We start from the raw sequence: 27,313 nt of genomic DNA on the forward strand, positions 1-27,313 counted from the left end.
TCTCTGCCTACTTGTGATCTCTGTCAAATAAATAAATAAAATCTTTAAAAAAAAAAAAAAAGAGCAGGAATGACAGAAATTCTTCTACTTCCCCAGGTAGGGACTGGGTCCCATACCAGATGGGAATGAAATGTCTTTGTACATGGGAGGTGAATGCTGGGGACATCCCTGTGCCCCAAAGGAATAAAACCCAGTTCTGGTCTGTCTCCTTTAACCCTCAGATACAGCATTTACTGGCCTTTCTATTCCCAGAAGGTTGTTTAGGAGAGAATGCAGGTGCTATAAACACTTACACGTCGTTCCCCAGGGTCCATCTAATCTGCTGTAAAGAGCCTCTAAAAAGTGAGATAAAGAAAACCCCAGCTTCAGCCTCTAAGTTCTCTAGTTAAAATGGTTTCTGCATAAAACAGACCTCCAAATAAGCCAGGAAAAAGAATGAGAAGTCAAGGATTTCAGTATAGATATATAATTTTAATGTTTAATTTAAAATAAAATCAAGGCTGGGTTGGTTTGGGAGAAAATCTCTAACTTGCAGAATAGAAGATTTAAAAAAAAAAATCATGAAATTACAAGTCATTGGTGAAAACAGCTTTCTTCTTCCCCTAGGCTCCTTACAGAACCTGCTCAGGAAATAAGCAGGCTTACCTCCTCCCTACCAGGGCTTGGCTCTTCCCAAAACCCAAGAGGGGAATAAATCTTCCATTGCCTCTACCCATTTCTACAAAGAGTCCATCTTTAGCCCTAGGCAGGAAGCCCTGTGTCAGGTCCAAGCTCCTGAGATAATGAGGATCCCCTGATTCCCTACTGAGGTTGGGCACATCTGGGTCAGAGAAGCCACGAGAAAGACCTCTGCTTTTCAAACTCATGCAGACAGTTATCAGGGTTCCCAGATGCAAGTCCCTTACAAACACATCCATAGTCACAGAAAGACAGGAGGAAACATGGAAACCCTGAGCAGAACCAAGCCCCACAACCTTATCACAGTCCTACCAAAGTCCCTCCCGCAAGGGCTCATCAGTAAATGAGCCAATAACTCTCTAGACTGGGGCAGCCGGGGAAGCTGAGGGCCCTGGTGGGGGAAAGGTTGGTCCTTGGAGAGGTATGCATGTGCAGGTATAGAAGGCAAGAAGAACATCCTTATTTCCTCACCCTGTCTAAGGCACCAAAAGGAAAGGAAGGTAGGATGATGAAGACAGGAAGGGGAGAACAGATCCCTTGGATCCACTGGCTTGAGGAAGACAAAATATAAAGGAGTGGAGAGGGGTGGGGACTACCATATGGGTCCCATGACTGTGCAAAGAGGAGCATCCATGAGCTGGATACAGCCACCCCAGTGTGTCTATTATCCATAATGTTCCCTTCACCCTGCTCCAGAGTGGGAGGAAAACATACTGCAGGAGTCATGGGAGCAAAAATCACAAAGGTATTTCCCTGAGCCTGAGGGTTAAGGGCTAAAGAAATAAAGCTTTATATACGTGGCAATGTCTATCCCTTCCTAACATGCTCAATCCTCCTCAGCCTCTATGGTGACCATCCTATTGCTGTGAGGGAAGAAAAAGACTTAAGGGAAGGGCTCAGTTGGCCTAAAATACCCACTCCTCCAGAGGAAAGGGAAAGCCTGTTCACCGGCTTAGTGCCAATGCCTTTTTTATCACCATCACACATACCCTTCCTGTTCTTAGGGCTTAATAATTGGGTTCCCCCTCCAGGAATGAGGAATTCGAGGCTTGGCAGGGCAGTGCAGGCCTGGCCAGGGCAGGCTGCAAGTGTGGTCTCTGGTCCCTCGTGGACCCAAGCTAACAAGAGCTGGTCTGCAGGTTGCTTTCCGTAAGCAGTGATGCAATGGAAGAAGGGTCGTAGACGCTGTCATATTCCTCATCTGAGCTCAGCCCTTCATGCTGGGTTGACTCAGCAGCTGAGTGGGAAGCTTTGCGCCTAAGAGAGAGGAATACTTGTAAGGGAGGGAGACAGACTGAGACAACCATGCTTTTCATGCTAAGGAAACTCCCAGCTTTTCTAAGGCCTCAAGGTACAAGCTCCCCCACCTATGTGAGATCTGGGGAGATGGGGTATATATAGACAGTGGGCTGAGCTAAAGAATAACCATACAGTCTTTCAGCCAGAAAGGAGTGACTGCAGAGGTCCCATCTTAGAGATCCTCCTCCCTATTCAGTTCAGGAGAACCCATTCCCGGGGTTCAGAAGAGGGGGAAAGAAAAGCAGCCCATACCAGGAGTCCTTTTCTAGGGTTTTGATCCGGGCCTGGAGCTGTTCATTGACCTCATGCTGCTCTTCCAGCTCACGCTGGGCCTTCTTCCTCAGGCCATCGAGTCGTTCAATCTCCTCTTCTGCTTCATCCACCTGCCGCTTCAAAGCCTTCACCCTCAGGCTTAGCTGGGCAGAATACAAAGTCCCCACATTAGAAAAGCATCTGCTGCGACCATGGACTGGGACCCAATTCTGACAAGGAATCGCTGCCCTAGAAAAATGTCATGACCATAGGCAAGTTCCCTAACGTCACAGGCTTGTTTTGGGGATGAAACGAGCTCACACATGTACAACAGAATGAGAACCTAGCACATCACAGACACTCAATGCATGTGCTTACTATGATTGTTTTAATCCAGGGCCTCCAGTCTAGTCTCCATCCCTACATGAAGCTGGGAAGACCTATGAGATGGGGCCTCCCTTTGCCCTCATGCAAACACACAGTAAATGCTTACCATATGACTTCCTGTCCCTGGTTCCCGTCCTTACCTGGTCCTTCTGGTCATTGACATGCTGCCGCTCATCATCGATTTGGATGGACAGCTCTTTAACCCTCCGTTCCAGTTTTCGGTTGGTAGACTGCAGAACAGTCTTCTCCCTAGGAGGGTATGGTAGGGGGGTGTCTGTGGCTGTAGCCATTTCCAGAGAAAACCCTATTTGGCTCCCTCCAGCCTCCATGAACTCCTTCCTCTCAGTCATGTCACACTATGGAAGATCTAGGGGCATAATAGGTCATTCACATTTCAGAAGTTTCATAAGTTTCAGAAGTCCTACAGCTCCCTCTGCTCTTTACCAAGAGAAAAGTTGCCCCTGAAGATCAGGTTAGGGTGGCCATGTCTGACATGCAAGACAGAGAAGAGCCCAGAAGGAAAGAGGGAAGATGGGCTCACATCACCTCTCTTCAGTTTGCAGCCGCTCCTGCAACTCCCGATTCTGGGATTCAAGCTGAGAGATGCTGGCGCTGGGTTTCTGGAAGCCTTCTGAGCTAGCCAAGCGGCTCTTCAAGTCCTTGTTCTGAGAGGGACAGAAAGTCTCCGTGGTCACTCTCCACTTCTGATCCCTCCTGTGGTCATTCTACCTGCCTCCTGGTGTCTATCCCCAAGACTCCTTACTCCCCTGCTTACCTGTCTCTCCAGGGAGATTTTGTCACACTCCAGGTCCTGTCGAGCGGACCTCTCCTGCATGAGCTCTGCCCTCAGCTGGTCCACCTAGTGGAGATGGATGAGAGGATAAGATTTGGGTAGGGCTAACAATGAACCAGCAGGTGAACCATGTGAGGCAGAGAAAACTGTAGGATGCTCTATGAATCCCCACAATTCTTAGGTAACTAAGAAATCACAGCCTTTTCAAATGGGAGGAGCCACAGAATTTAAACAGGGCTGCCTCCATCTCGCCAGGAACCAGCATCCCCTCTGAATGGAAGCAGCCTGGACTCAGGTCAGAGAGGATCCCAGGCCATCAGGATTCCTTCTTCCACTCAGATCCCTGGCTCCTTTCCACCCATCCTAAAGGAGAGGAGACCCTGAAGTAGCACCAGCCACGCACAGATTCAACAGCCAGAATTCCCCAGATTATGAAACATGGGTGGGCAGAGGTGTTCTTGAGAGGGCTGAGAGCTAAGGAAGGGGGTACCTGGTCCCGGCCACGATTCATGCGTTCTGTCAGCAGCTCCACGGTGCTCCTCTCCTCATCTAACTCCGCTTCCAGCCTTGAGACTTTCTCCTGTGGCACAGAAGCAACAGGTTCATTCTGCCCCACATGCTGGACACCAGAATGCTAAACCCCCACCAGGACCCTCCCAAAGCCCAGCCTCCACAGACCTTGCTGTTTCCCATGTCCCCACAACCAGCTGTCTTCGCCCCTGCCCAGAGCCACCACGGAGCTAGCACCCCCTGCTGACCAGGCGTGGCATTGAGGGGAGAGGGTGGTGGCGCCTGCTCTAGTCTTGGCCCTTGGCAGGATGACAAACCCCCGAATCGATTCCTCAGTGGGGCAGCCCGATTTCCCTAATGGGATAACAGACAGAAACCAAAGTGTCCAAGCCAAAGCTGGGATGGAGTCAGATCTACCACTTCCTAGCAGAAGGGCCATGGCCAAGTTGCTTAACCTCTCTGTGGGTCTGTTTTCCTCATCTATAAAATGGAGAACCTATCCCACAGGTTTTTTCTCAGGATTAAATGAGTCTTCAGTGCCCAGCACATGGCATAATATGTGTTTGCTGCTGCTATTGTCACTGTTTTTTGTTACTGTTGTTGTTGTTGCTCCAAGGGAGCAGGAGAGGGAGCAGCAGCCTCCCCGCTGAGCAGGGAGCCAGATGCAGGACTCAATCCCAGGACCCGAGCCAAAGGCAGACGCCCAACTGACTGAGCCACCCAGGCGTCCCTTGTCACTGTTTTTATTATTGTTGCCAAATATAGCAAACTGAAGACCACTATTCACTCTAAAGGGGAGATGCCACTGCTCAGTTCCAGCCAACTATTGCCATGCAGACAACTCGGGATTAGAAGCTCAGGGTGAACATATTTTCCACATGTACAAAAGGAGCCAGAAATCGGTAAGATATAAGTGACATGTATAAATTTCTAAACACTGGCAATTAACTCAGTCATTTAAAACACTGCACTCAAACAAAACCCATCAGCTGTGGGCCACCAGCTTTCAATACCCAGCAGAGAAAGGGGGCTTGGTGTGTCCTGGCTACTTTCCCCCAAGGAAGTCCCACCTGTGCCAGGACCTGGACACCCCTCCCCCTCCCTGCCACCCTCACACCGTCACCTCAAGACCCTTGAGTTGCCGGGTCCTGTCATCCTGGGAACGCTTTTTGCTCTCTGCCTCTTGCTCCAGCCCTTGCAATCGCTGGGCCAGCAGCTCTTTGTCCAGCCGGGCTGTGTCCCGGTCAGCCTGAGACGCCTGCAGGGCCTGCCGTAGCCTCTGGGTCTAGGCAGGAGGGAAAATGCAACAGCTTGGAGAAGTAAGGTGGGAGCAGAGGGGCGAGAGCAGTCCGCCCCGTGGGGAAAAACGTCACATCACTGACATTCTTTAGAATTGCCAGAGCCTGGTGGTAATAAAAAGCAGGCCAACTTTTAGTCCCTTTTCTTCTCTTTGAAGATCTAGTTAGCTTTCTTTAACAATTCAGGAATCAGGCAGCATCCTATCTATCAGGCAGAAAGGAGCTTAGTCCATTTTCTTTATTGTTTTAAAATGCCCTACACAAATTAGTATCAGTTAAGTCATTTTTAGACAATTGATCCTGGGCCCCAGCCCTAGGAGTTGTGATTTAAGCGATATGGGACCCAGGTAGGGTACTGGGACTTTTTTTTTTAACAAAACAAAAAGGGTTTAATGTAATCGCAGAACAGAAAATTATAACAAATTGTTACAGTAAAAGATTGTGAAGTATTAAAACTAGCTATCATCTTTAAAAAATAAAATAAAACTAGCTATCATATTTCAAGACATGCCTCTGTTTTGATACTACGTTTCCAATAACCTTGCAGTGTTGAGGTTCTTTTGGTACTGTGATTTTTTTTTTTTTAAGATTTTATTTATACTCTCTCTCAAATAAATAAAATCTTAAAAAAAAAAAAAAAAGAGGCAATGACCTTCAAACCAAGGACATTGGGCAGGTTCCCACCCCCTGCCATTTCTCCTCCTACCTCATCCTGAAGCCGGCTCAGCCCCCCTGAGTTCTTCTCAGCCTCACTGGCCCACTCCTTGGCCTGGCGCTGGGCATCCGCCACCTCCCGCCGGGCCTTCTCCTTGTAATCCTCCAGCTGGGCCTGCAGCTCCTGCAGGGCCTGCTTAGAGTCATTCCCAATCTGCTCCAACTTAGAGGAAGAGAAAAGAGCCTTTTCAGCACCATACCTCTGGCCCTCCTCTGAGCCAAGACTCCCCAGATTCTCCTTACTGCCAAAGCAGCCCTCCCTTGCTCTCCCTGGGCCTAGGTCCCTATAGTATGGCTAGTAGTAATATACAGATTGCCTGGGCTCAAATCCTGGTTCTACCACTTACTAGCTGTGTGATCACAGACAAGTTACTTATCCTCTCTAGGTCTCAGTTCCCCATCTATAAAATGGGGAAATAATGGTACCTACATCACAAGGTTATTGTGAGAATTACATTAATGATACAAAGTACTTGTAAAAGTGTCTGATACCAAGTAAACCTTAAATGATCACATTTCAACAAACCCAAGATGCCAATAGATCGTAAGATATACCACTAAGAAGGAAAAACCTGCCAACTGACCTGTAACATACCATCAGTTACAAGATGCCAAGTCAACTTCAGAGATGACGCAATGTGCACTTTAGAAGTGACAAAATATGTGTTTGCTCTAGCTTTATAAAGTAAGAGATTACAGGGACGATCTTACCTACAAAAATGCAATTTATTTTTCCTTTCTTCTTGCCCTCCCCCAAATATAAAATTCCACCCACAAAAATTCCTATGTTTAGGTCTTAAAGTCAGCTAGGGAGAGATGATGGAACTTTCCTTTCCCTACCCCAAACAGAAAATTCTACTAATGAAGATTCTTACATTCAGATCTTACAGATGTCTTAAGAGAATCCCAGGAGACATTCTCCAAGGACCAAGACCACATGGAATGGGATGTGGAGGGAGGACATGAACACTGAGGAGCAGTAGGAAGGACACCGCTCTCTCAAGATTTGGCCTTGGCCTCCCCAGCAGTGAACTTGAGGCAAGCAAACACCACACATTCTGACCCCTTCCCGACCCCTCGCCCCCCAGGCAAGCTTCCATTAAGAGCTGGGACTCTTCCTGAGAGTTCAGGACATCCCATGCCCCACCTCTTTGTTCAGCTGGCAAACAGTCTTGTCCAGCAAGCGCTTCTGCTCCTCCAGCTCAGCCTTGCCCCGCCGGAGCGCCTCCCGCTGCTTCCCCTCCTCCTCTAAAGCCCGGTTCAGTGCCTGCTGCTCCTGCCCCAAGCGGGCCAGCCCCCGCTGGGCCTCCTCCAGCCGGGCCTCCAGTGCCCGCTTGGCAGCTGCCAGGCTCCCCGACTCTTCCTGAGCTGCATTCAGGGCCTCATCCAGCCGCTGTTTCTCAGCCTGGGAGAGGGAAGACATAGGCCATTTGGAAGGGAATAGATGGGAGGGAAGAAGAGTGATTTATGAAAAAGGTGGGCAGTGAAAACAGGCTCAAGGGAAGCAGCAAAGAAATCAGGACACAGAGAACAAGCACAAGGTGGGAGATAAGAGACAAAAGTACCAGTGCAAGGGTCAAGACATCCACAGCAAAGCATGCTCCAGGAAATAAAGCCAAGTGTAACACTGGACTGGGAAGGCCAACAGAAGCACACTCGGCATAAAATGAAACTGATAGCTGAGGATTTAGCTGAAGTGTTCAGCCAGGGACAAGAGGAGAGAGGGCCGGGGGGTGGGGGCGGACAGGGAGCCAACGACGTGGGCAGAAGCACTGACCTCTAGCCGCTGCACCTTGCCCCGAAGCCTTGCCTCCGCCACTTCCCCACCTTCCGCCAGGCCCCGGGCCTCCTTCAGCTGCTGCTCCAGACCCAGGATGCTCCGTCGGAACTCGTCATTCTCCTCCTGGGTCTCCCGAAGTGTGGTTTCCATGGCTGCCCGCCGCTGCCCCAGCACTGCCACCTCTGCCTCTGCTGCCGCCTGAGCCTGCGGCCAGTTCAGGGAGTGGTAGCTCAGACCCCAGGGCTCCAAGTCCCTAGCCACCCCCAGGAGAGCCACCTGGAAGACCATCCATGAGAACTGGACCTAAATAGTGGTAGTGCCTCTGCGAATCCCACCCCTACAGAGCCATGCTGCAGCCCTGCCTCCCCGCTGCCCAATCCTAGCTACTTTTCACCACACACCTAGGACCAAGGATCTGGTCTGTACATACCCATGATAGGTAATTTTCCATGCCCTCTGGCTCCTCTGCCCTCCAGACCCCTCAGCCTCCACTTCCTAAGCCCTGTGCCCACTCCCCTTGCCTTGGAAGCCTCTTCACAGTCCTGTCTCAGTTGCTGGACGATCTTTTGTAGCTGGAGGTTCTGCTGTTCCAACCCCCGACCTCGATCAGACTCAACCTTCAGCTGCTTCTCCAACTCCTGCTCCCGGTGGTGCCCAGCCACCTCCTGGCTCTGCTGCTCTTCTCTCAGTTCCTTAAGTTCCCACTGGGTCTGGCGCAGCTCCTGGAAGGGAAGGGGGACAGTGACAGGGCACAGGGGTGGCCTGGGATATCAGACTGTGCAGCAACTGGAACTCTCATGTTTTGCGGGGGCAATGAAAGATCTTTGTGGCTACTTGGGCAAGGGGTCTGATAGTTTCTCAAAAAGTTAACCATAGAATGACCATATGAATTCCATTCCGTGGTATATAATCAAGAGTACTGAAAACATGTTCCCAAAAAACATGTTCACGTGAATGTTCATTACAGCATTACTCACGATGGCTAAAACAGAAATGACCCAAACGTCCACCCATTGGTGAACAGAAAAAAAAATGTGATGTATCTATATAGAGTATTATTCAGCTATAAAAAGTACTGATACATGTTACAACATCAGTAAACCTACAAAAAGATTATGCTAGGTGAAAGAAACCAGACATACAAGGTCGTATATTATGACTCAAGTTATATGAAATTGTGCAGAATAGGCAAATGCATAGAGACAGAAAGTAGATTAGTGGTTACCCAGGGCTGGGGAAAGTGACTGCTAATGGATATGGGGTTCTTTTTTGGGGTGATGAAAATGTTCTCTAATTAGATAGTGATGATGGACATATAACTTTGTGTATATACTAAAAACCACAAAGGGATTCCTGGGTGGCTCAGCCAGTTGGGTGTCTGCCTTTGCAACAGGTCATGATCCCAGGGTCCTGGGATCTACTCCCACATCGGGCTCCTTGCTCAGTGGGGAGACTGCTTCTCCCTCTGCCTGCCGCTGACTGTGCTCTCTGTCAAATAAATGAATAAAATCTTTAAAAACAAATAAGCAAAAAACCCCACTAAGTCATACACTTAGAAAGGGTAAATTCTATGGTATGTGAAATAAATCTACACACACACACAAAATCAAATCACATTAAGTGAGAGTAGATGAGGGTGTGGATAAAACAGGATTGGCTATTTCAAAAATAAAATATGTTGAAAACCAAAACATATTACACAATAAATAGTGGTGCTGCTCTTATTTTTTTTTTTTTAATTAAAATACTGGGGAGCCTGCATGACTCAGTAGGTAGAGCATGCAACTCTTGATCTCAGGGCTGTGAGTTTGAGCCCCAATTTGAGGGGGTGCCCAGGTGGCTCAGTTGGTGGAGCATCTGCCTTCGGCTCAGGTCATGATTCCAGGGTTATGGGATCGAGCCCCACATCGGGCTCCCTGCTCCGTGGGGAGCCTGCTTCTCCCTCTCCTTTTGCCTACTGCTCTGCCTTGTATTCTCTCTAATAAATAAATAAAATCAAAAATAAATAAAATTTTGGGGCGCCTGGGTGGCTCAGTGGGTTAAGCCTCTGCCTTCGGCTCAGGTCATGATCCCAGGGTCCTGGGATCGAGCCCCCATGGGGCTCTCTGCTCCGCAGGGAGCCTGCCTCCACCTCTCTCTCTCTGCCTGCCTCTCTGCCTACTTGTGATCTCTGTCTGTCAAATAAATTAAAAAAAAAAAAAAATCTTAAAAAAATAAATAAATAAATAAATAAAATTTTGAGATATGAACTCTCGTGCTATCGTTCTTTAGCTATCAGCTATTTCTGAAATTCAGAAAATACCATAATTAGGCTGAAAGGTTATATAATATACTTTGAGTTTTCGGTATAAAATAACAAAACTAACTGCAAAGAAAAAAACAGCACAGCGTGTGATCTATACTGGATGGGGTCTGTTTTCCTAATGCATATGTTGTCTGAGTGGGTACTTGATAAAATACACTTCATATATGAGATAAATCAAGCACTAGTTACTTCTTCTTAGCTTTTCAGCTTTATCTCCTATGATAGTCAACTGAGATTGTCCAGAGGAATGTCCACTAATATAGCAAACAGACTTCAGACATTCTTGATAATTTAACTTCATACTAACATAGTAAAAACTTAAGAGCACTTTTCATTTACAATCACTAAAAGTACACTTGGTTAACGTTCATTATGTTTTTCTCCAAGTATTTTGTGTAAGCTCAGACTTTTGTTTATCTGGAAAATCATCACTTAGAGCTATACTTCTTTACTCATTTAATAAATATGACTGCCTTGATTATAATTAGGCAGCTTATGGCAAAGGAATGATAAACAAGCAATGATTAATTAATACTTGTTAAATGAGCACCAACTACATATCCAGCATAGTGACTCAAAGAACTATAAACCTAGAAGGATCCTTAGGAGGCCATAAATGCCAGTTCCCTATACTAACAAAATATTTTCTAAGTTTCTAAATCATCCAAATTAGATGCTTTCTTGTCCTCCAAAAACTAATACCAGGAATATGAAGAAATTATCTGTATTCGCTTCAATCTGATGACCTTATCATTTATAAAATATCCATGCATGATAAAATCCCTGTGTCTAGATTCTATACTCTGAGCAGCCTTCACTATACCATCTGGCTTCCCAGTAGGTCAGCTGGCCATGCCACTGCAAATATTCCAGTCTGTCTGATGACATTTCATGTTACAAGTTAATAAACTGCCATTCTAACTGTAAATGTTGGTTTCATAGATATAGTTAATGAGTCCATCCCCCTGCCCTACTCCCCATTGCCCCACCCCCTCCAGACAGAGCAACTCTCCCTGTGCGGACCAAATTTGAAGCTTCAAAAATGACCCTGGAGTTTCACAAATCCATCTAAATGCTGCTTCCCCTGAGGTCTCTTGGGAGGCAGCCAGCAGCCTCTGGCTTGAACCCAAGTAGGAGTCCTTCCCACTGGAAACCTGTACACTCAATGAGAACAGCCCAACTGCATCAGAGAGTGTGTAGGGGAAAGAGCTGGCTGAGCAGGAAGGTGGGTCCTGAAAACCAAGCACAGAAGAGGCAGCCACTAGTCTGGAGATCCTCATGGGTAGGTGAGGTCAGTGCCCATCACCCCAACCTGCTCTTCCACACCCCAACTCCAAGTACCTTTTTTTTTCTTTTCTTTTTTTAAGTAATCTCTACACCCAGCATGGGGCTCAAACTCACAACCCTGAGATCAAGTCCCAGCCAGGTGCCCCTCCAAGTACCTTCTTGAGCTCCTCCATTTGGCGAGTATCTGCAGCACCAGCCCGGGCCTGCCCTAACTCCCTCTGTAAGACATCCATCTTCTCCCCAAGCTCCTCTTCCATCTCCTCCTTCTCCATCCGCAGCTGCAGGAGTCTGAGCCCAGCCAGGTGAATGCAAAGGAAAAGGGAACAAGGTCAGCCCACCTGCCTGTGAAAGGTTAGTGGGACAATGCAAACCACCTCCTCAGAAGCCAACAGGCTGGGCACCCACTCTCAGCAGAGTAAAGGGCACAGCATGGGTAGAAAAGCAGCAGGATATAGGAAACACAGATAAGCATTGCTGACAGACAAATTCCTTACTCCTGCTTGGTGGCTCTAAGCTCCTCCTTGTTCTTTTGGAACATGCTCTGCCAATGCCCTGTCTCCTCTGAGGTCTCCTCCAGCTCCCTCTGCAGCTCCCGCACCAGGGTTGACATCTTCTGCCTCTCCACCTCTAAGGCAGCATGGTCCTAGGGAAGGAGACAATTGGGGGACAGGAGGCTCAGAGGGAAGAACTCGCTTCAGATCAAAGTCTAAGCATGTGGAAGGGGAGGCTCAGGACCAGAGGGCAACACACTGGTGACACACTGTGAGAACTCAGGGTGCCTGGTGTGATGTTAGCACAAAGTCTCCCCAGGTCAGAGTGTCCCCCCACCCCCGCTGTCGCTGACAGGATGCCTCCTCCATTTATTTCCCCATGGGACTTTGGTCACACACCCTCATGGTACTCCTGGCCTACATTTCCTCACTCTGCCCTTGTAGGTTTCCTGGCCAAGGTTTTCATTACATCTCACATTTGTCTTTCAGAGGGAGTTCCAGTTATGACATGGAAAGTCCCCAAATACCAAGAGACCTCAAGGCAGCCCCTTCTGGGGGTGAGGGGCTGTCCTCTTCCAGCAGTCCCTGCTCTGGTCACATGCCTGGGTGGCATCCTGCATACTCTGGCGAAGCTGTTCTGCATCTCGCTGGTACTGCTGCCGGACGCTTTCCAACTCCTGGTCACGGGAGGCCACCTCCTCCTTCAGGGCCCCCTTCAGGGCTGTCAGCTCCCGCTCCCGCAGTCTCAGCTGCTCCTCTATCCGCTGTTTCCCCTCCAACACCTCTTCCAGAAGCTGCCGGGTCTCTGACAGGTCCTGGGGAAAGGAAGACAGAAGTAAAGAGGTGACTCTGCCTGTCCATTCATTTGGTCAATCAAAAATATTTATTGAGCAGCTTAAACCTGTCAGGCTCAGTACCCGGTGCTCTCTGCTCTCTAGGATGCCCACCCTTCTGGGCTCTACCCCCCATCTGACCACTGAACCTGTCTGAAAGCACACTAAGGGGTACCCATAATCAGCTATCTTCTGCCCATACTGTGGGGAAATTGGAGGTGAACAGATCTGAGGGTGTTCTAGCTGAAAGGAAACAGAGGCTGTAGGAGCCATCCTCCTCCCTACCTTTCTTAGCACCTCCTTAGCAGACTCTGATCCCTGGGCCTGTTTCAGCTTGTCCTGCAGCTCCATCACTTGGGTCTCCAGCCCATGTCTTACCCTTTCACCCTGATCCACAAGGAGCTTCATGTTCTGGAGCCTAATAATTAATAAAAAATAATATCATCAAGCACTGGGTGTCAAGCAGTTTTCTAAACCCTTTACATATATTAATTCATTTAAACCTCCTTCTTTGTTCAAATCTAAATGAGGCCTCCCCTGACCACTTTGTTTCTTTTTAAAAGATTTTATTTATTTATTTGAGAGGGAGGGAGAGAGAGAGAGAGAGAGCACAAGCATTTCCTCACTTGTAGGACAAACAGGCTCTGCACTGAGCAAGGAGCCTGATACAGGGATTGATCCCAGGACCCTGGGATCATGACCTGAGCTGAAGGCAGACACTTAACTGAACCCCAAGGTGCCCCCTGACCACTTTATTTAATACACAAACTGGCTCCTCCACCACCAGGCCCCCCAATCTACTTTGACCTACTCCATTAATCGCCTTCTCAAATGCTACAGATTTACTTATCTAATATGCTCACTATTTACTGTCTGTCTCCCCAACCTCCCCCCCTACACACACAAGAAACTATGCTTCTGGACAGCAGCGCTCCTTATCTCAATGGTTCACTAGTATACCCCAGAAATCTAGATCAGTGCCTGCCAAACAGTATTCATTGCAAAAACATCTACTAAATGAACAGTCCTGTGAGGTAGGTACTATTATTAACCCATTTTACAGATTTAGAGCCTGAAGTAGAGAGGCAAAGCCAGGTAACCCAACTCAGGCACAATCACCATTACCGACAGAGAAAGCAAAGAGAAAGGTCCTATCTTTAAACTATCTCTGTCTGCCCCTTATAGCTTCTAGATATCTAGATTCTCTGTCTCTCCCACCCAGGGGACACCTCCAACTCTGGCCTCCGTCCCCAAGCAGCCCCATGTGTGCACCATCAGCTGCACTCACTCTTTGGTGCTCTGCTGGGCCTCCCCCTTCTTCCTCTCCAGCAGCTGCTGCAGCCGGCTGCACTCTTTTTCCTTCTCCTCCAGCTGCTGCTCCAGACCAACCTGGGATGGCTCTAGCTTTTGTCGCTTCTGGAAAAGGCAGGGAGAGTAAAGCAGCTGGAGAGAAGGGAAAGCCTCTCAGAGGACCAGGAGTAATGCAAATGTCTAACATTTACTGACTTACTACATGACAGGCACTGTACTACAGACCCTGTGTTTATTATCTGCATTTAATTCTCCTAACGAGCCTTGGGACTTGTGATGGATGGTATAAAGTATGTCCACTAATTGTCTGACATTCCTTTCAAAAGGTGAAGTTTCTCCCCTCTTTATTTTTTAATTAATTTTTTTTCAGGATTTTATTTATTTATTTGGCAGAGAGAGAAAGCGAGAGAGGGAACACAAGCAGGGGGAATGAGAGGAGGAGAAGCAGGGATCCCGTTGAGCAGGGAGCCTGATGCAGGGCTCAATCCCAGGACTCTGGGATCATGACCTGAGCTGAAAGCAGACGCTTAACTAATGAGCCACCCAGACACCCTTAAGAACACTCTTCTAACAAACAGAAAAAGGATGCAATGATGCATCCTGCAACTCATCCTAAAAAGGCACCGCAGCTTCCTCCTTACCTTCTCTCTTGGATCATTGTGGGGGAAGGTAGATGCCATACTGTGCAGACACTCAAGAAGCCCCAGGAAGAGGTCCACACATCAAGGAAGTGAGTTCTCCAGCCAATAACCACTGTCTTCTGACTAGAGCCCCAGCCAACACCTTGACTGGAAACTCCTAACAGACCCTGAACTACCCAGCTAAGGTGCTTCCAGACTCTGGGCCCTCAAGACACCAGGAGATGACTGAAACTGCTGAGTTTTGACGTAATTTGTTACACAGCCATAGATAAATAAGATAGTACAATTATTATCCCCACTTTATAGTTAAGGAAACAGCAGCTTAGAACATGTAAAGAACATGCCCGAAGTCAGTTACGCAGCCAACAGTTACCAGGATTTGAACTCAGTTTGATTCCACAGCTGACCACTTAACCAGTATACTATACTGCTTTCCAGGAAATAAGGGGAGTTACAATCCAATACTTACTAACTACATGCAAGGCAATACTGTTAGAGGTGGGAGCAATATTTTTTAAAACTTTTTAAATTTTTTTTTTTTTTTTTTTTGAGAGAGAGAGAATGTGGGGTGGGGGAAAGGGCAGAGGGAGAATCCCAAGCAGGCTCCATGACAAGCACAGAGCCTGACACGAGTCTCGATCCCACAACCCTGAGATCACAACCTGAGCTGTAATCAAGAGTCTCACACTTAACCTACTGAGCCACGCAGGTGCCCCACAATATTTTTTTTTAAAGGGATTACACAGACTTTCACATAAGGCTGACCTGAATTTTTAAATTCCATCTCTGTTACTTAGTACCTTGAGCAATTCACTTAACCTGGCTGATCTTCAGTTTCCTTACCACAAAAAGGTCCACAATATCTACTTTATAAGATCACTATAATTATTATGTATTATCCAGGACAGTACCTATTACAAGAAGTATACTCAATAGGAGCGCCTAGGTGGCTCAGCTGGTTAAGCATCAGACTTTGGTTCCAGTCATGATCTTAGGGTCCTGGGATCCAGGCTCCACACTCCACAGGAGTCTGCTTGTCCCTTTCCCTCCCTCTCTGCCCCTCCCCCCATTCATGCTTTCTCTCTCAAATATATATATATATATATATATATATACACAGAGAGAGAGAGAGAGAGTGTACACTCAATAAATGACAGCTACTCGTATTGCCATCATCATAATGACAGTGAAAAAAACTGAGGTAAGTAATCCCGGTGAGCAGCAAAGCCAGGATAAGAACTTCCAAAGGAAATGAATGGAAGGTAGTCAGAGCTCTGATGACTGTGCTCTTCTCCCTAAGCTCCAGGGAAGCCCAGAAGTCCTTGTGGGGACCAGCACATACTCATCTCCTGTGTCACAGAACATATGAGTGCTCATTTGATCACATGGAAGAGCAACCCAAGCACTGTTTCTCCCGTGCCCCATGTGCCTCCTGCACCTCTAGTCTCCCCTCACCTTCACCTCGTCATCCAGCTTTTGCTGCAGCTCCTCCACTTTTCGGGTGAGCTCGCTCTGCCCAGCCAGGGCCTTAGCAGACACAGGAGAAGTCATCTGCCAGAAACAGGGCAGGAAGGAATGGGTCAACATCCAGATCCAGGCCCCATAGGCCCTAACCCTGCCTCCTGGTCCCACTGGGAGGTGGTCACTCACCACCAGAGGCTGCATCTGTTCCAGCACCAAACTGACCTTCCTCCTCACAGACGTTTCGCTTTCTGAGCTTCTGGAGGATAAAAGGGCAGAAGCAAAGGCTAAGAGAGGGAAGAGGTAACAGAGATGAGAGAAGGAAGAGCTAAGGACAGGGAAGATGGGGAAGGAAGCCAGAAGGAAAAGAGGGGAGGTGTCTGACTGCGCTGCTGGGAGGGCCCCCACTTACCCCTCCCTCAGGATGCTGTAGATGGTGGCCTTCACATGGTCCACACTGCCTGGTGGTGCTGTCTCCTGCTGGTCTCGGAGAAGATCTGGGGTTGATTTGAACTGCAAAACATAAACCCAGAGAAACAGGAAAATGAAGCCAGTGGCATTTTGTGGGGTTCAGATGGTGCATAAGCAGCAGGTGGGAGACGAGGCCCTCCCAGCATGCCAAACAGGCCTCACAAAGAGGCAACACTGCGGAGGCCTGAGCAGCAGGCCCAGGAGAGGTCCAAGCAGGGTACACCTCTCACTATTGCTGCAAGCCAGATTCTCCTTGACAAGCAGATCTCAACTAGCTGTGAGCCCTGTGGTAAGCTGTTACTACTGACAGTTAATGTATTAGAACTTATAAATGAACAGGCTTAATGTTGTCTCCAAGAAGCTACTGCCCTACTCACTTACACTCCTGAGTGGGAGACAGAGATGGGAGTTTTGACCAGAGCACTGGAAGCTGGTCATATTACCTGGCCTGCCTTACGGACGCTGCAGACCTAGCAAATGCTAGTGACTGAGGCACAGTCCATGGCCAGGCAGTAAAAAGTGACTCTCATGCTTGTGAAGGCTGATTTCACATCAGTTCCACTTCCATGGAAGCATCTCGTACATGTGAATATCATCTATCTAGAAGATGGGTAAAGTGGAGGACAAAAGTAGAAACCTTCTGCCTTAAGTTATTGAATCAGCAAGGGGTCCCGGGGCTGCTGGGCTGGGGATCGGAAGCCACAGAGGAGTGGGGTCTGACCTGCAGTATGCCAGGATCCTGGGCTCTCCCCCGTGGCTCCTCAAAACTCTGCAGAACCCAGTCCTGGGTCTGATGGGAATGACTAAAGTCACCAAGAGAGCTCTGGCTCTGGGTCAACTGCCTAGAGCTGCCCATGTGGCTGTCATGCTTTGTGTTAGGAGTCCAGTGGTTGGGGGACCGACGCTCCCGTTCCTCAACGGTATCCCGTGGGAGCCGGTTGTCCAGGCTTTGGCTCCGCTTGCGTTGTTCAGGGGGCAGAGTACGCATGCGCCGGCCAGTCCGCCCCCGGGCCTGCCCTCCATGGTGACCGTCAAACTTGTTGATGAGTGAGTCCACTGAAGACAGGGGTGCAGTGTCAATGGTGCTCCCTGGGGAAGCTCCCTGGGGGGCCAGCTCCAGAAGGCTAGTGCTCCTGGTGCTCGGACTCACAGGGGCAGTGCCTGTCAGTGAGGCCTGGGACTGGGATCTGAGTAGCCTTCCATTCCAGTGGGCCCCAGGCTCCTCATCAGACATGCTGCCCTGTGAGCGGGCAGGAAATTCCTTGGCATGAGAGTAGGAGCTCTCAGGGAATTCCGAGTCAGAGCTCAGCGCTCCCGGAGCCCCTATGTTGTTGGACCCCTTGATCTGGACTCCAAAGGAGTCACCACCTTGCTCCCCACTGTTGAGCACTACAAAGGGCTGTCCAGCAATGCCCTGCACACGCACAGCAACCCCATAGGTATTGGCTCTTGCATCCTTAGCTGGACGTCGCCCACCACGACGTAGGGTGCCCATCTCTGCATCACCCACTGGCTCTGTAATGAAGCGAATCTGGACTCCATGGTCTACAGGGCCCCGGGGCTCAGCCATGGTGGATGCCTGCTCCATGAATGGGAGGGGGTCCTAGAAAATCAAGAAAACAGTTAAAGCTGAGAGACTGGAAGCAGAAACCCAGAAACCTCCACCTGTCCGGCTTTTGTGTGGCTTATTATTTTGTCGTTCCTTCTACACAGAATAGTGGTTCTCCTATTTTATCTGAAAAGTATCTACTGGACTCTGTCCCCAGAGTTTCTGATTCAGTAGGTCTGGATCTGAATTTCTATCAAGTTCCCAGAAGATACTGACACTGCTGGTCCAGATTCCAGGTTTTGAGACCCACTGACTTAGAAGAATCCATTTCCTCTAATATAGTCTTAGGGAGCCTGGCTTTGTCAAGAGTTCAACAATTTTGCTTGATCTTCACACATACGCCTATAGCATGGTGTGCCTCCTCCAACCCCAATGAAGGCAGATCCCAAACCCTGCCTAACAGATACCTTTATCCCAATGGAGAAAAGGGGCCCTCTACTCCCAGAGTTCATTTAAGATACACAAAACTACCCCCCTACACACAAGATATGCCATCCTATTTCTGGGATGATAGCAGTGAAGCCTCTGGGTTGGAAGACCTGGGGGCTGAGGACAAGGATGGGAGAGTAACTAGCTTTCTACTGTGTATCCTTTGTCCCTTTTAAATTTGGAACCATGTAGATGTATTGCTTATTCAAAAAAAAAAAAAAGATTTAAGCAGGGCGCCTGGGTGGCTCAGTGGGTTAAAGCCTCTGCCTTCGGATCAGGTCATGATCCCAGGGTCCTGGGATCGAGCCCCACATCAGGCTCTCTGCTCAGCAGGGAGCCTGCTTCCTCCTCTTTCTCTGCCTGCCTCTCTGCCTACTTGTGGTCTCTGTCAAATAAATAAATAAAATCTTAAAAAAAAAAAAAGATTTAAATAACATTTAAGAATGTCCATTCCAAGGGCCCTAGGATAGGCAGACTTGTCCCACCTGAGGACCAGAGCCAGGACAACCCATAGGCCAACTCCTCTGGTCCCCATCAGCCTAAGATTAGAGTGGGCAAATGGAATATATTCCAGGTGTGCTCTGGCTCCAGGAACTGGGGAGGGCAGTTTCTCCTTGAAGCAAATAACAACTCCAGTTTCTGCAGCCCTACAACTAATCTCCACCACAGCCTAGTACCAAACTGGAGGAGGAGTATCTGAAGAGCCAGACAGACACAAAAACATACCCAGCTCAATCTTCCAGTGGAGCTCTGGGAAAGCTGGCAAGGCCCCCTTCAGGGACTGTAGTCTTGCTAGAAGTCCAGAAAACGAGGGTGAGAGGGAAAGGGAGTGGCCTAGCAGCAGGTGAGAAAGGGCTTGGTGGGAAGAACATTCCTAACATTCCCAGCCCTTCCCTTCCAGGGAAAGGAACTGGAGGGAGGAGCCCTTATTGGCAAAGGTTCTCAGACTCCATTTGAGGGAATGAAGTAATGCACCTACCCCCCCCCCCCCCCCCAAGAAACAGTCCACACAAGCTTTTACCACAGAATCTCAAGAGTTTCATTAAGACCTCCCAAGTCCACCCTGAACTAAAGGACCCCTGTCCTTCTTCCATTCCGGCATTGGGGAGGACTTTAACCAACCTCAGATACTCCAAACAAAAGGATATTAAATCGGCAGGGTCCTTTGTTAGAATTCAAGTAAGAAATGGGATCAGGAAAGAAGCTACAAGGCAAAGGTTATTCAAACCACTCATCCAGTAAAAAAAGAACCTAGCCCTCCTCTTCACTGAATGTATATAACCTTGAGCAAATCACAACTGTTCTGAGCCTCAATTTCCTCATCAGTAAATAGGTATAATGATAATACCTCCTGAGGAAATACTTGTAAAAATTAGACAATAATAATTACAAGTGTATACAGCTATAAAAATGTTATCATGTTCTACATTTCAGATTCTTGCATGTAATTTACTTAGGTTCCTTTTTCTTTTTTTTTTTCTTTTTTTTTTTTTTTTTTTTTTTTTTTTTTTTTAATAAAAAGAGGGAAGGGCCCCTGCGTGGCTTAGTCGTTAAGCGTCTGCCTTCATCTCAGGTCATGCTCCCAGGGTCCAGGGATCGAGCCCCACATCAGGCTCCCTGTTCGGCAGGAAGCCTACTTCTCCCACTCCCCCTGCTCATATTCCCTCTCTGGCTGTGTCTGTCTCTGTCAAATAAATAAAATCTTAAAAAAAAAAAAAAAGGGAAAATAGGGGCGCCTAGGTGGCTCAGTCAGTTAAGCATCTGACTCTTGGTTTCAACTTGATCTCATGGTTGTGGGGCTCCAGATCCATGTTGGCCTCTGTGCTCCGCACGGTGTCTGCTTCAGATTCTCTCTCCCTCTCCCTCCCACTCACTCACTTTCTCTCTTACAAATAAATAAAATCTTTAAAAAAAAAAAAAAAGAGGGAAAATGACAAGACATGAAACATAGCTAGCAGCACCTATGCCTGTCACAAAGCTGATAATAAATTCACCCTGCATACATGCACTCCTTCTAACAGGCCCCTCCTGGCTCCACATGCTTCACAGAAGGATGTCACTTCCTCAGAGCCCTTCCCAACCACCCCCTCCCACAAACTAGATCAGAACCATGTTATATGGGGTGCCTGGGTGGCTCAGTGGGTTAAAGCCTCTGCCTTAGGCTCAGGTTGTGATCCCAGGGTCCTGGGATTGAGCCCTGCATCGGGCTCTCTGCTCAGCAGGGAGCCTGCTTCCCCTCTCTCTCTCTGCCTGCCTCTCTGCCTACTTGTGATCTCTGTCAAATGAATAAATAAAATCTTAAAAAAAAAAAAAGAAAAGAACAATGTTATATGTTCTATAGTTGTCCTTCAATAAATCTACCTCAGTTTATTATTTTTTAAAGATTTTGTTTTTAAGTAATCTCTACACCCAATGTGGGGCTCAAATTTACAGCCCCGAGATTAAGAGTTGCATGCTGTACCAACTGAGCCAGCCAGACACCCCTGTTTATTTTTATATATTTATCAGAGTGATTTGCTTCCTGTCTGTCTCCCCCACTAGATGACACACTCCTGGAGGGCAAAGGACATGGCTCTCAGCTGACTCCAGGCCTCCAGGACCTGGTGACACAGTATGTATCAATAAATATGTGTTTAAGTTTGTATCCTGAACCAAGGCACTCTCGAATAGCAGTGGGGAGATTTACCCAATGATCCCCCTCACAGCCATTTCTCATGTGCCCTCATAACAAGACCTCTCCCTGCCCCATTCAGTCTTAATTTTGGAGCCAGATGTGCCTAGACTGCCAGCTCTCAGAAGTCCCATGATTTATTCATTATCACAGTTCTACTCTGTCAGTACATCAACTGATCTTCCAGATCCAGATCGAGGAGCTCCCAGACTAGGCCCAGCAGAGTGCACCGTCCCTCACCCACCCAAGAGCACCAACTTGTTCAGAGGCAGTGCTGAACGTGCCCCCAAGTCCCAATGACTCCCTAATTTCAACGGACTGTTAGTCCTGGGACAGTGGGTCAGGGGCAAGCAGGATTGACGTGATCTTTGGGGTGGTGGGTCAGAAAGCAGAGCTCTAAATGATTCAACATGGAAAACCCGAAACCTATCCACCTTTAGTTACAGAGGACAGTGGGGCGTGGCTAGGGGAGCCAAGCAGCTCCAAGGCCTTGCGTAAGCCCCAGAGGCAGGTAAACAGCAATCTGGTGCCAGGAAACAGGGAGTACACAGGTTTCGCTCTCAAAGCCTGCCCCTGCTTTTCCCTCCTCAGCATGTGCCCAGGGCATTTCTTATCAACTGTATTCTGGGAAGAGCCCAGGCCACAGGTTAATTCAACTTCATCTGTCTGCCTCTCCATTCCTGCCTGTAAGGAGAGGGAGGATACGCTGCACCTGTACCAGACAGCCACTTCTCCCTCAGTTACTTATTAGCCTACCCTGCCCCAATTCCGTCACCTCACCCAGCCATAAGCATCTGGCTTCCAACTAGGAGTGACAGTCTCTGAACTTCTGGCAGGAAGTGGGGGTGGGGTAGTTTGGGGTGTGTAGAGGAAGAACTGACATATACAGGGCCAGGCAATATGTTAGATGCTACGTAACTGGCCGATTTAGAAAATGGAAGAAAGAGAGTTATAGAGATTAGACTCCCCTCAGAGGGAACAAGAGAAATAAATGGCCAAAATAGAAAAGGACAGCTCAGTGACCTTGATGGATTGGTTATTTTCTCAGAAAGAGTTACAAAGATAAGAAGGTTCCCCATGGATCAAAAAGAACCGGCCCCAAGTGGACTCCTGACCCAGTCCACTGAAAAAGCAGAAACCTGAGAGCCAGGCTACAGCAGCTTGGCCAGTGGAGGAAAAAAACACAATGGTGAACTGGGCCCTGCAAACTGGCTGGACTGGTTTGAGAGGCAAGGGGAAGGGGAGGGCCAGAGAGACTCCACTGGCAGCTCATAAAGTAGACCAGAGAAACTCCACACCACAGAGGCGGCAGGGGACAAAACCATTGGCATGGACTGCCCAGTCTAGATGCCAAGACTGTGAAGGAGGCAGAGAGTGGAGAGGGAACAGGGAGAAACAGATGCACAAAGAACCTGGTGAGTGACAGGCCAGTATGTGATAGGAAGACTTTGTGTCCCCCACTCCTCCCTCTCAAGTTCCGGAAGCTGCATTCCTCATCCCACACTTGCCTTGGCCCACTCCCTGGCCCTTAGTTCTCCCCTCCCCTGCAACAACCAAGAGAAACAACCCTACCTTCTCCTCTCCTCCCACAGGGCTGATAGCATGCGGGTCAGCCTTGGGAAATAAGAAAGGGTTCTAGAAAGCCAGAATCCTCTTAGGGTCAGGGCAATTCTCTGGATTAGCAGTCCCCTAAGCCAGCCCCCGACTCGAAATATCAAGGATAAAAGAAGAGGTGCAGAGGCACATGTAGGCAGCCTATGGACAACATAGCGGTTGCTAATTATTTCCCAATTACAACAACTTTCCTCAGGCAGGGCATCAAAGGGGCCAAGCTAAGACTGGCTCTGGTTCCCTTACCTGCCTAAGGCAAGGAAATCTGCCTCAGAAGCCTTGTCTGGGCCGCAACATGCAGCTCTCATCCAGTGTGGAGTCCCAGAGGTGCTAATTCCCCTAGTCTTATGGTCTCCTAAGGAGTCCTATTTCCCACACCCCTGGTGCCTACTGACAGTATGACAATCATCATGGTCCTGGACTCAGGGACGCCCTGTGGGGTTTCATGGAGTAATAAGGGATCTTCTGGGAGGCATCAAGGGAATGGGTTAGGCTCCTAAACTGCATCCAATGGCCCCATCTAGAACCACAGAATAAACTATGTGTGCTTGGGGAGAGGGTCCGACATTAGCCCCAGCCAGAAGCCTCGTTAGAAAGTATTTCTACATATTCTGTAAGCCTAGGGATCTATGCTTCCTCATACCCCTCTCTTGGCGAGCACTCTCTCAAGAGGAAGAAGGAAAAAAATCTCCTAGGCATTAAAGCAAAGGCTGACAGAAACTGAAGGCTTAAACAGTTGCACACCTAGCAAAGAGATGGGGGTGCCTTCTTGTTTTGTCCCTCAGTATCTCCATCTGTAGGTGAAGGGTTAGAGCAAAACACACCTCACACCTCTCAAAGCCTGAAAGGAGGTGCCAGCGCCACCTCAGAACGGCAGCCAGGAGGAAAACCTGAGGGAAATAGCACCTCTGGACGCCTTCCCGCTTCCGTCTCTGAACCCCAGGTAGTTGTTCCCCCTGTTCAACTGACACTAACTACTCCCCCCTAACACCGCGGTCTCCAACAGAAATTCTTGCCCCTAGGACCGGCGTCTGACCTCCAGAGATAACCAGGCGCTGAAACGCTTTCGTGTCCTCAGAGTAGCGTTAGCCTCAGGTGCCCCTCACCTGGCACGTTCCCAGCCACTTGTCTCTGGTACCTGAGTAGGAGCCAGCTCTTAACCAGTACTCCCCACCCTAGCTTCAGCTCCCCTCCTCCTCTCTTCAGTGCAGCACCTGTACCCCGGAGAAGGGTATCTCGGATCGCCTCGTCCCTTACCCCTCAGGCCCGCTTGCCTTTTCAGGGGCTCTTGCCCCCTCCGCATTCACTCACCCCAACCGGGCTCGGCGCTCCCGGGCTCGGCCTCGGCCTCGGGTTCGGGCTCGGGCTCGGGCTCGGGCTCGGGCTCGGGCTCGGGCTCGGGCTCGGGCTGTAGAAGTAGTAGCACCAGTAGTAAAAAGGAGAGGTGCCTAGGTGGTACAGTTAGTTAAGTGTCTGACTCTTGGTTTCCGCTCAGGTCATGATCTGGGGATTGTGAGATTAAGCCCTGCATCAGACTGCATCAGACCATTAAGACTCTGCGCTCAGCACAGAGTCTGCTTGAGATTATCTCTCCCTCTTCCTCTGCCCCTCCCGCTCATGCTCTCTCTCCTCTCTCTCCCTCTCTCTAAAATAAATAAATAAATATTTAAATTTTTAAAAAGAAGAGGGGGGTGCCTGGGTGGCTCAGTTGTTAAGTGTCTGCCTTCAGCTCAGGTCACGATCCCAGGGTCCTGGGATCAAGCCCCACATTGGGCTCCTAGCTCAGTGGGAAGCCTGCTACTCCCTCCCCGACTCCTCCTGCTTGTGGTCCCTCTCTCACTCTGTTCTCCCTCTGTGTCAAATAAATAAATAAAATATTTTTAAAATAAATAAAACATTAAAATTAAAAAAAAGAAGTGTAAAAAGGAAACAAGCAGATGTATGCTCACAGCAGCATCTGGGCAATAGCCCAGATGATCGGCTGACAACAAAATGGATAAATAAAGTCTGGCCTTTTAGTACGATGAACTAGTATTCATCTGTGAACATAACTGAATTACAACTTCATGTATCAACATGAATGAATCTCCAAATTAGTGGTAAGTTTAAAAGCAGGCTATAGAAGGGGCACCTGGCTAGCTCAATTGGAAGACCAAGCTAGTCTCGATCTCAGGGTCATGAGTTTAAGCCCCACATTTGAATATAGGGAATATAACTAATTTAATTAGTTAATTAAATTAATTAACTAATTAAAAAAAAAAAGCTAGAGAATATAGAGAATATCATGAATATAAAGTTCAAAACATGCCAAACCAAGCACTATATCACTTGTCTATGTAGGATAAGTATAATAAAGAACAAAGAAATAAACACAAAATTTGAGACAGTGATCACTTCTGTGGAGGAAGCAGAGCATTATGAACTAGGAAGGAGGACCCCAGGGGCTTCAGAAAGATTGGTAATGTTCTATTTCTTAAGCTGGGTGTTCAGTGCACAGCTGTCCATTTTATTGCTTTGCTTTGTTTAAAACTTCCCATATACTCAAGCCTTCTTTCTAGCTCTCAGTAAAGCAATGGACTTTTCCTCATGTAAATCCTGCAGAAATAGCATTTGTAGACCAACAAATTGGCAAATATTAACGATACTGGGGCACCTGGCTGGCTCAATTGGTTAAGCGTCTCCCTTCAGCTCAGGTCACGATCCTGGGGTCCTGGGGTCCTGGGATTTAGCTCCTCATCGAGCTCCCTGCTCAGCGGGGAGCCTCCTTCTCCCTCTCACTCTCCCCCTCCTCTCTGCTCGTGCTCTCTCTCACAAAATAAATAAATAAGATCTTTTAAAAAAAATAATAAAGATACCGATAAGGTCCAGGATTGGTCTCATGTATTGCTAGAGTGTAAGTTCATACAAGGATCTTGGGAAGTTAATTTGGCAATATTAATAAAAAGTATTTGCATATTTCATAAACCTTTTGACCCAGTAATTCCACTTTTAGGAAGATGCCCTATGAAAATCCCAAAGATACAGTATAAAACTGTTGACAGCAGTACTGTTTACAGTAGTTACAAACTGGGAACAGCAGAACTACCTTCCAGTAGGTGCAGGTATGGTATCATCCACACTGTGGGATATTACACTGCTGGTAAATAAACTTTTATTTATTTAACAGAAAATGATCTCCAAGATAAGCAGGAAAAAAGCAAGGCACTAAGTCATAAAAAAATGACTTCCTATTTATTTAAGTACATATATATATACACACACACATATGTTCATAGTGATTGCCAATTCCTATATATAACAAATACTATGTGCTGAGCCCTACTGGGCTCTGTGCTAAGTGCTTTAAATATATTAACTCATTTAATACTCATAATAATATTATATGGCAAATGTTATTATCAACATGCTTATTTTATAGAGGAGAAAACCAAAGCCCAGACGTTAAGTATCTTGCCCCAGGCCATATAACTAGCAAAGGTCAGAGCCAGGATTCAAACCCAGGTCCTGTGGCTCTAGAGTCTGTGTTCCCAGCCACCATGCCACAGGGTATTTCTAGAATGTAAGCGAATGGGAAAGGCACTGAATGTATACACATTAAACAAGAGGAGGACAAAGGAGTAAAGGGACTTTCAGTCCATGCTTCTACAGTGTTTTAAACTTGAGGAACAGAAAATGTGTTTGTGCAGCACTGGTCTAGTGCAACACATAAATTAAGAGAAGGCAAGGAAAAGTGCTGGAGCTGGAGGTGGGGTCTGAGTCAAACCGACAACTATTAACACTTGAGCAATCACTTTATCTCTCAGGGCCTTTTTCTATCTGCAAAATGGTAGTGATAATAGTACCTTGCCTACATTTAAGGCAGGACAGGTAGAGATGATAGGATAGCGTGAAAATGCTTGGCAAACCATAAATCACTTCACAAAGGTGAGACAGCATTACTTTCCCAAGGAGCTCTAGGAAGACACAGGGAGGAGGGTGGGTGAGCCAAATTGTCTAAATGAAGCATGTGAACAAATCTAGGGTTCTGTGCCACCTCAGCCTCCAGAACCAGAGAATCCAGTCTGCAAGGCCATGAACCTCAACCTACACTCCAGCCCAGAGCTAAGGAGGGAAACCCAGGCTTGGTGCCATTAGCTATTTTCTGGAGCTGGACTCATCTCAGGGCTAGGAGAAGGTTCCAGCGAACTTTAGGAATACCCCAAAATGTCTAGCAGGGAAGTCCCACTGGAGACTCCTCCCTGAAAGGCAAGATAAGAAGTAGAATCTTCTCTAGGGAAAAAGTAGCAGCTAATCATAAGGTAAGCAGCCTCTAACCTCATAAACATTCTTGGGGAGAAGCCCAGCCATGTCCAAATTACAGGCAGCCTCTCGCTTCTGTTCAAACAAATCTCCAGCTGTGAATCACTCCTGAGAGCGGGGAGGGAATAAACACATAGCTGAGGGGTTAGAGATCAAGACGCTGTGGACAAATGATAGGGAGAT

General features: G+C 47.9%; 1 protein-coding gene across 1 annotated transcript; it reads right to left on the reverse strand.

The window, feature by feature from the left end:
- Window positions 1–546: 546 nt before the first annotated feature.
- On the reverse strand, window positions 547–24,207 carry LOC111162022 (cingulin). Its single transcript, XM_022526179.1, has 21 exons — window positions 24,143–24,207; window positions 17,233–18,114; window positions 16,453–16,553; window positions 16,230–16,299; window positions 16,035–16,130; window positions 13,916–14,043; window positions 12,913–13,045; window positions 12,397–12,609; window positions 11,798–11,946; window positions 11,459–11,591; window positions 8,233–8,433; window positions 7,709–7,915; window positions 7,079–7,336; window positions 5,924–6,094; window positions 5,043–5,204; window positions 3,900–3,989; window positions 3,392–3,475; window positions 3,163–3,281; window positions 2,757–2,865; window positions 2,230–2,393; window positions 547–1,935 (listed from the first exon to the last, which is right to left on the reverse strand). Exons 2-21 carry the CDS (start codon window positions 18,097–18,099, stop codon window positions 1,797–1,799), a joined length of 3,594 nt encoding a protein of 1,197 aa, XP_022381887.1. The 5' UTR covers window positions 18,100–18,114; window positions 24,143–24,207; the 3' UTR covers window positions 547–1,796.
- Between the last annotated feature and the right edge of the window lie 3,106 nt (window positions 24,208–27,313).

This window comes from Enhydra lutris, unplaced genomic scaffold (genome assembly GCF_002288905.1).
Source record: "Enhydra lutris kenyoni isolate GAN:26980312 unplaced genomic scaffold, ASM228890v2 scaffoldscaffold88, whole genome shotgun sequence".
NCBI classification, from domain to species: domain Eukaryota; kingdom Metazoa; phylum Chordata; class Mammalia; order Carnivora; family Mustelidae; genus Enhydra; species Enhydra lutris.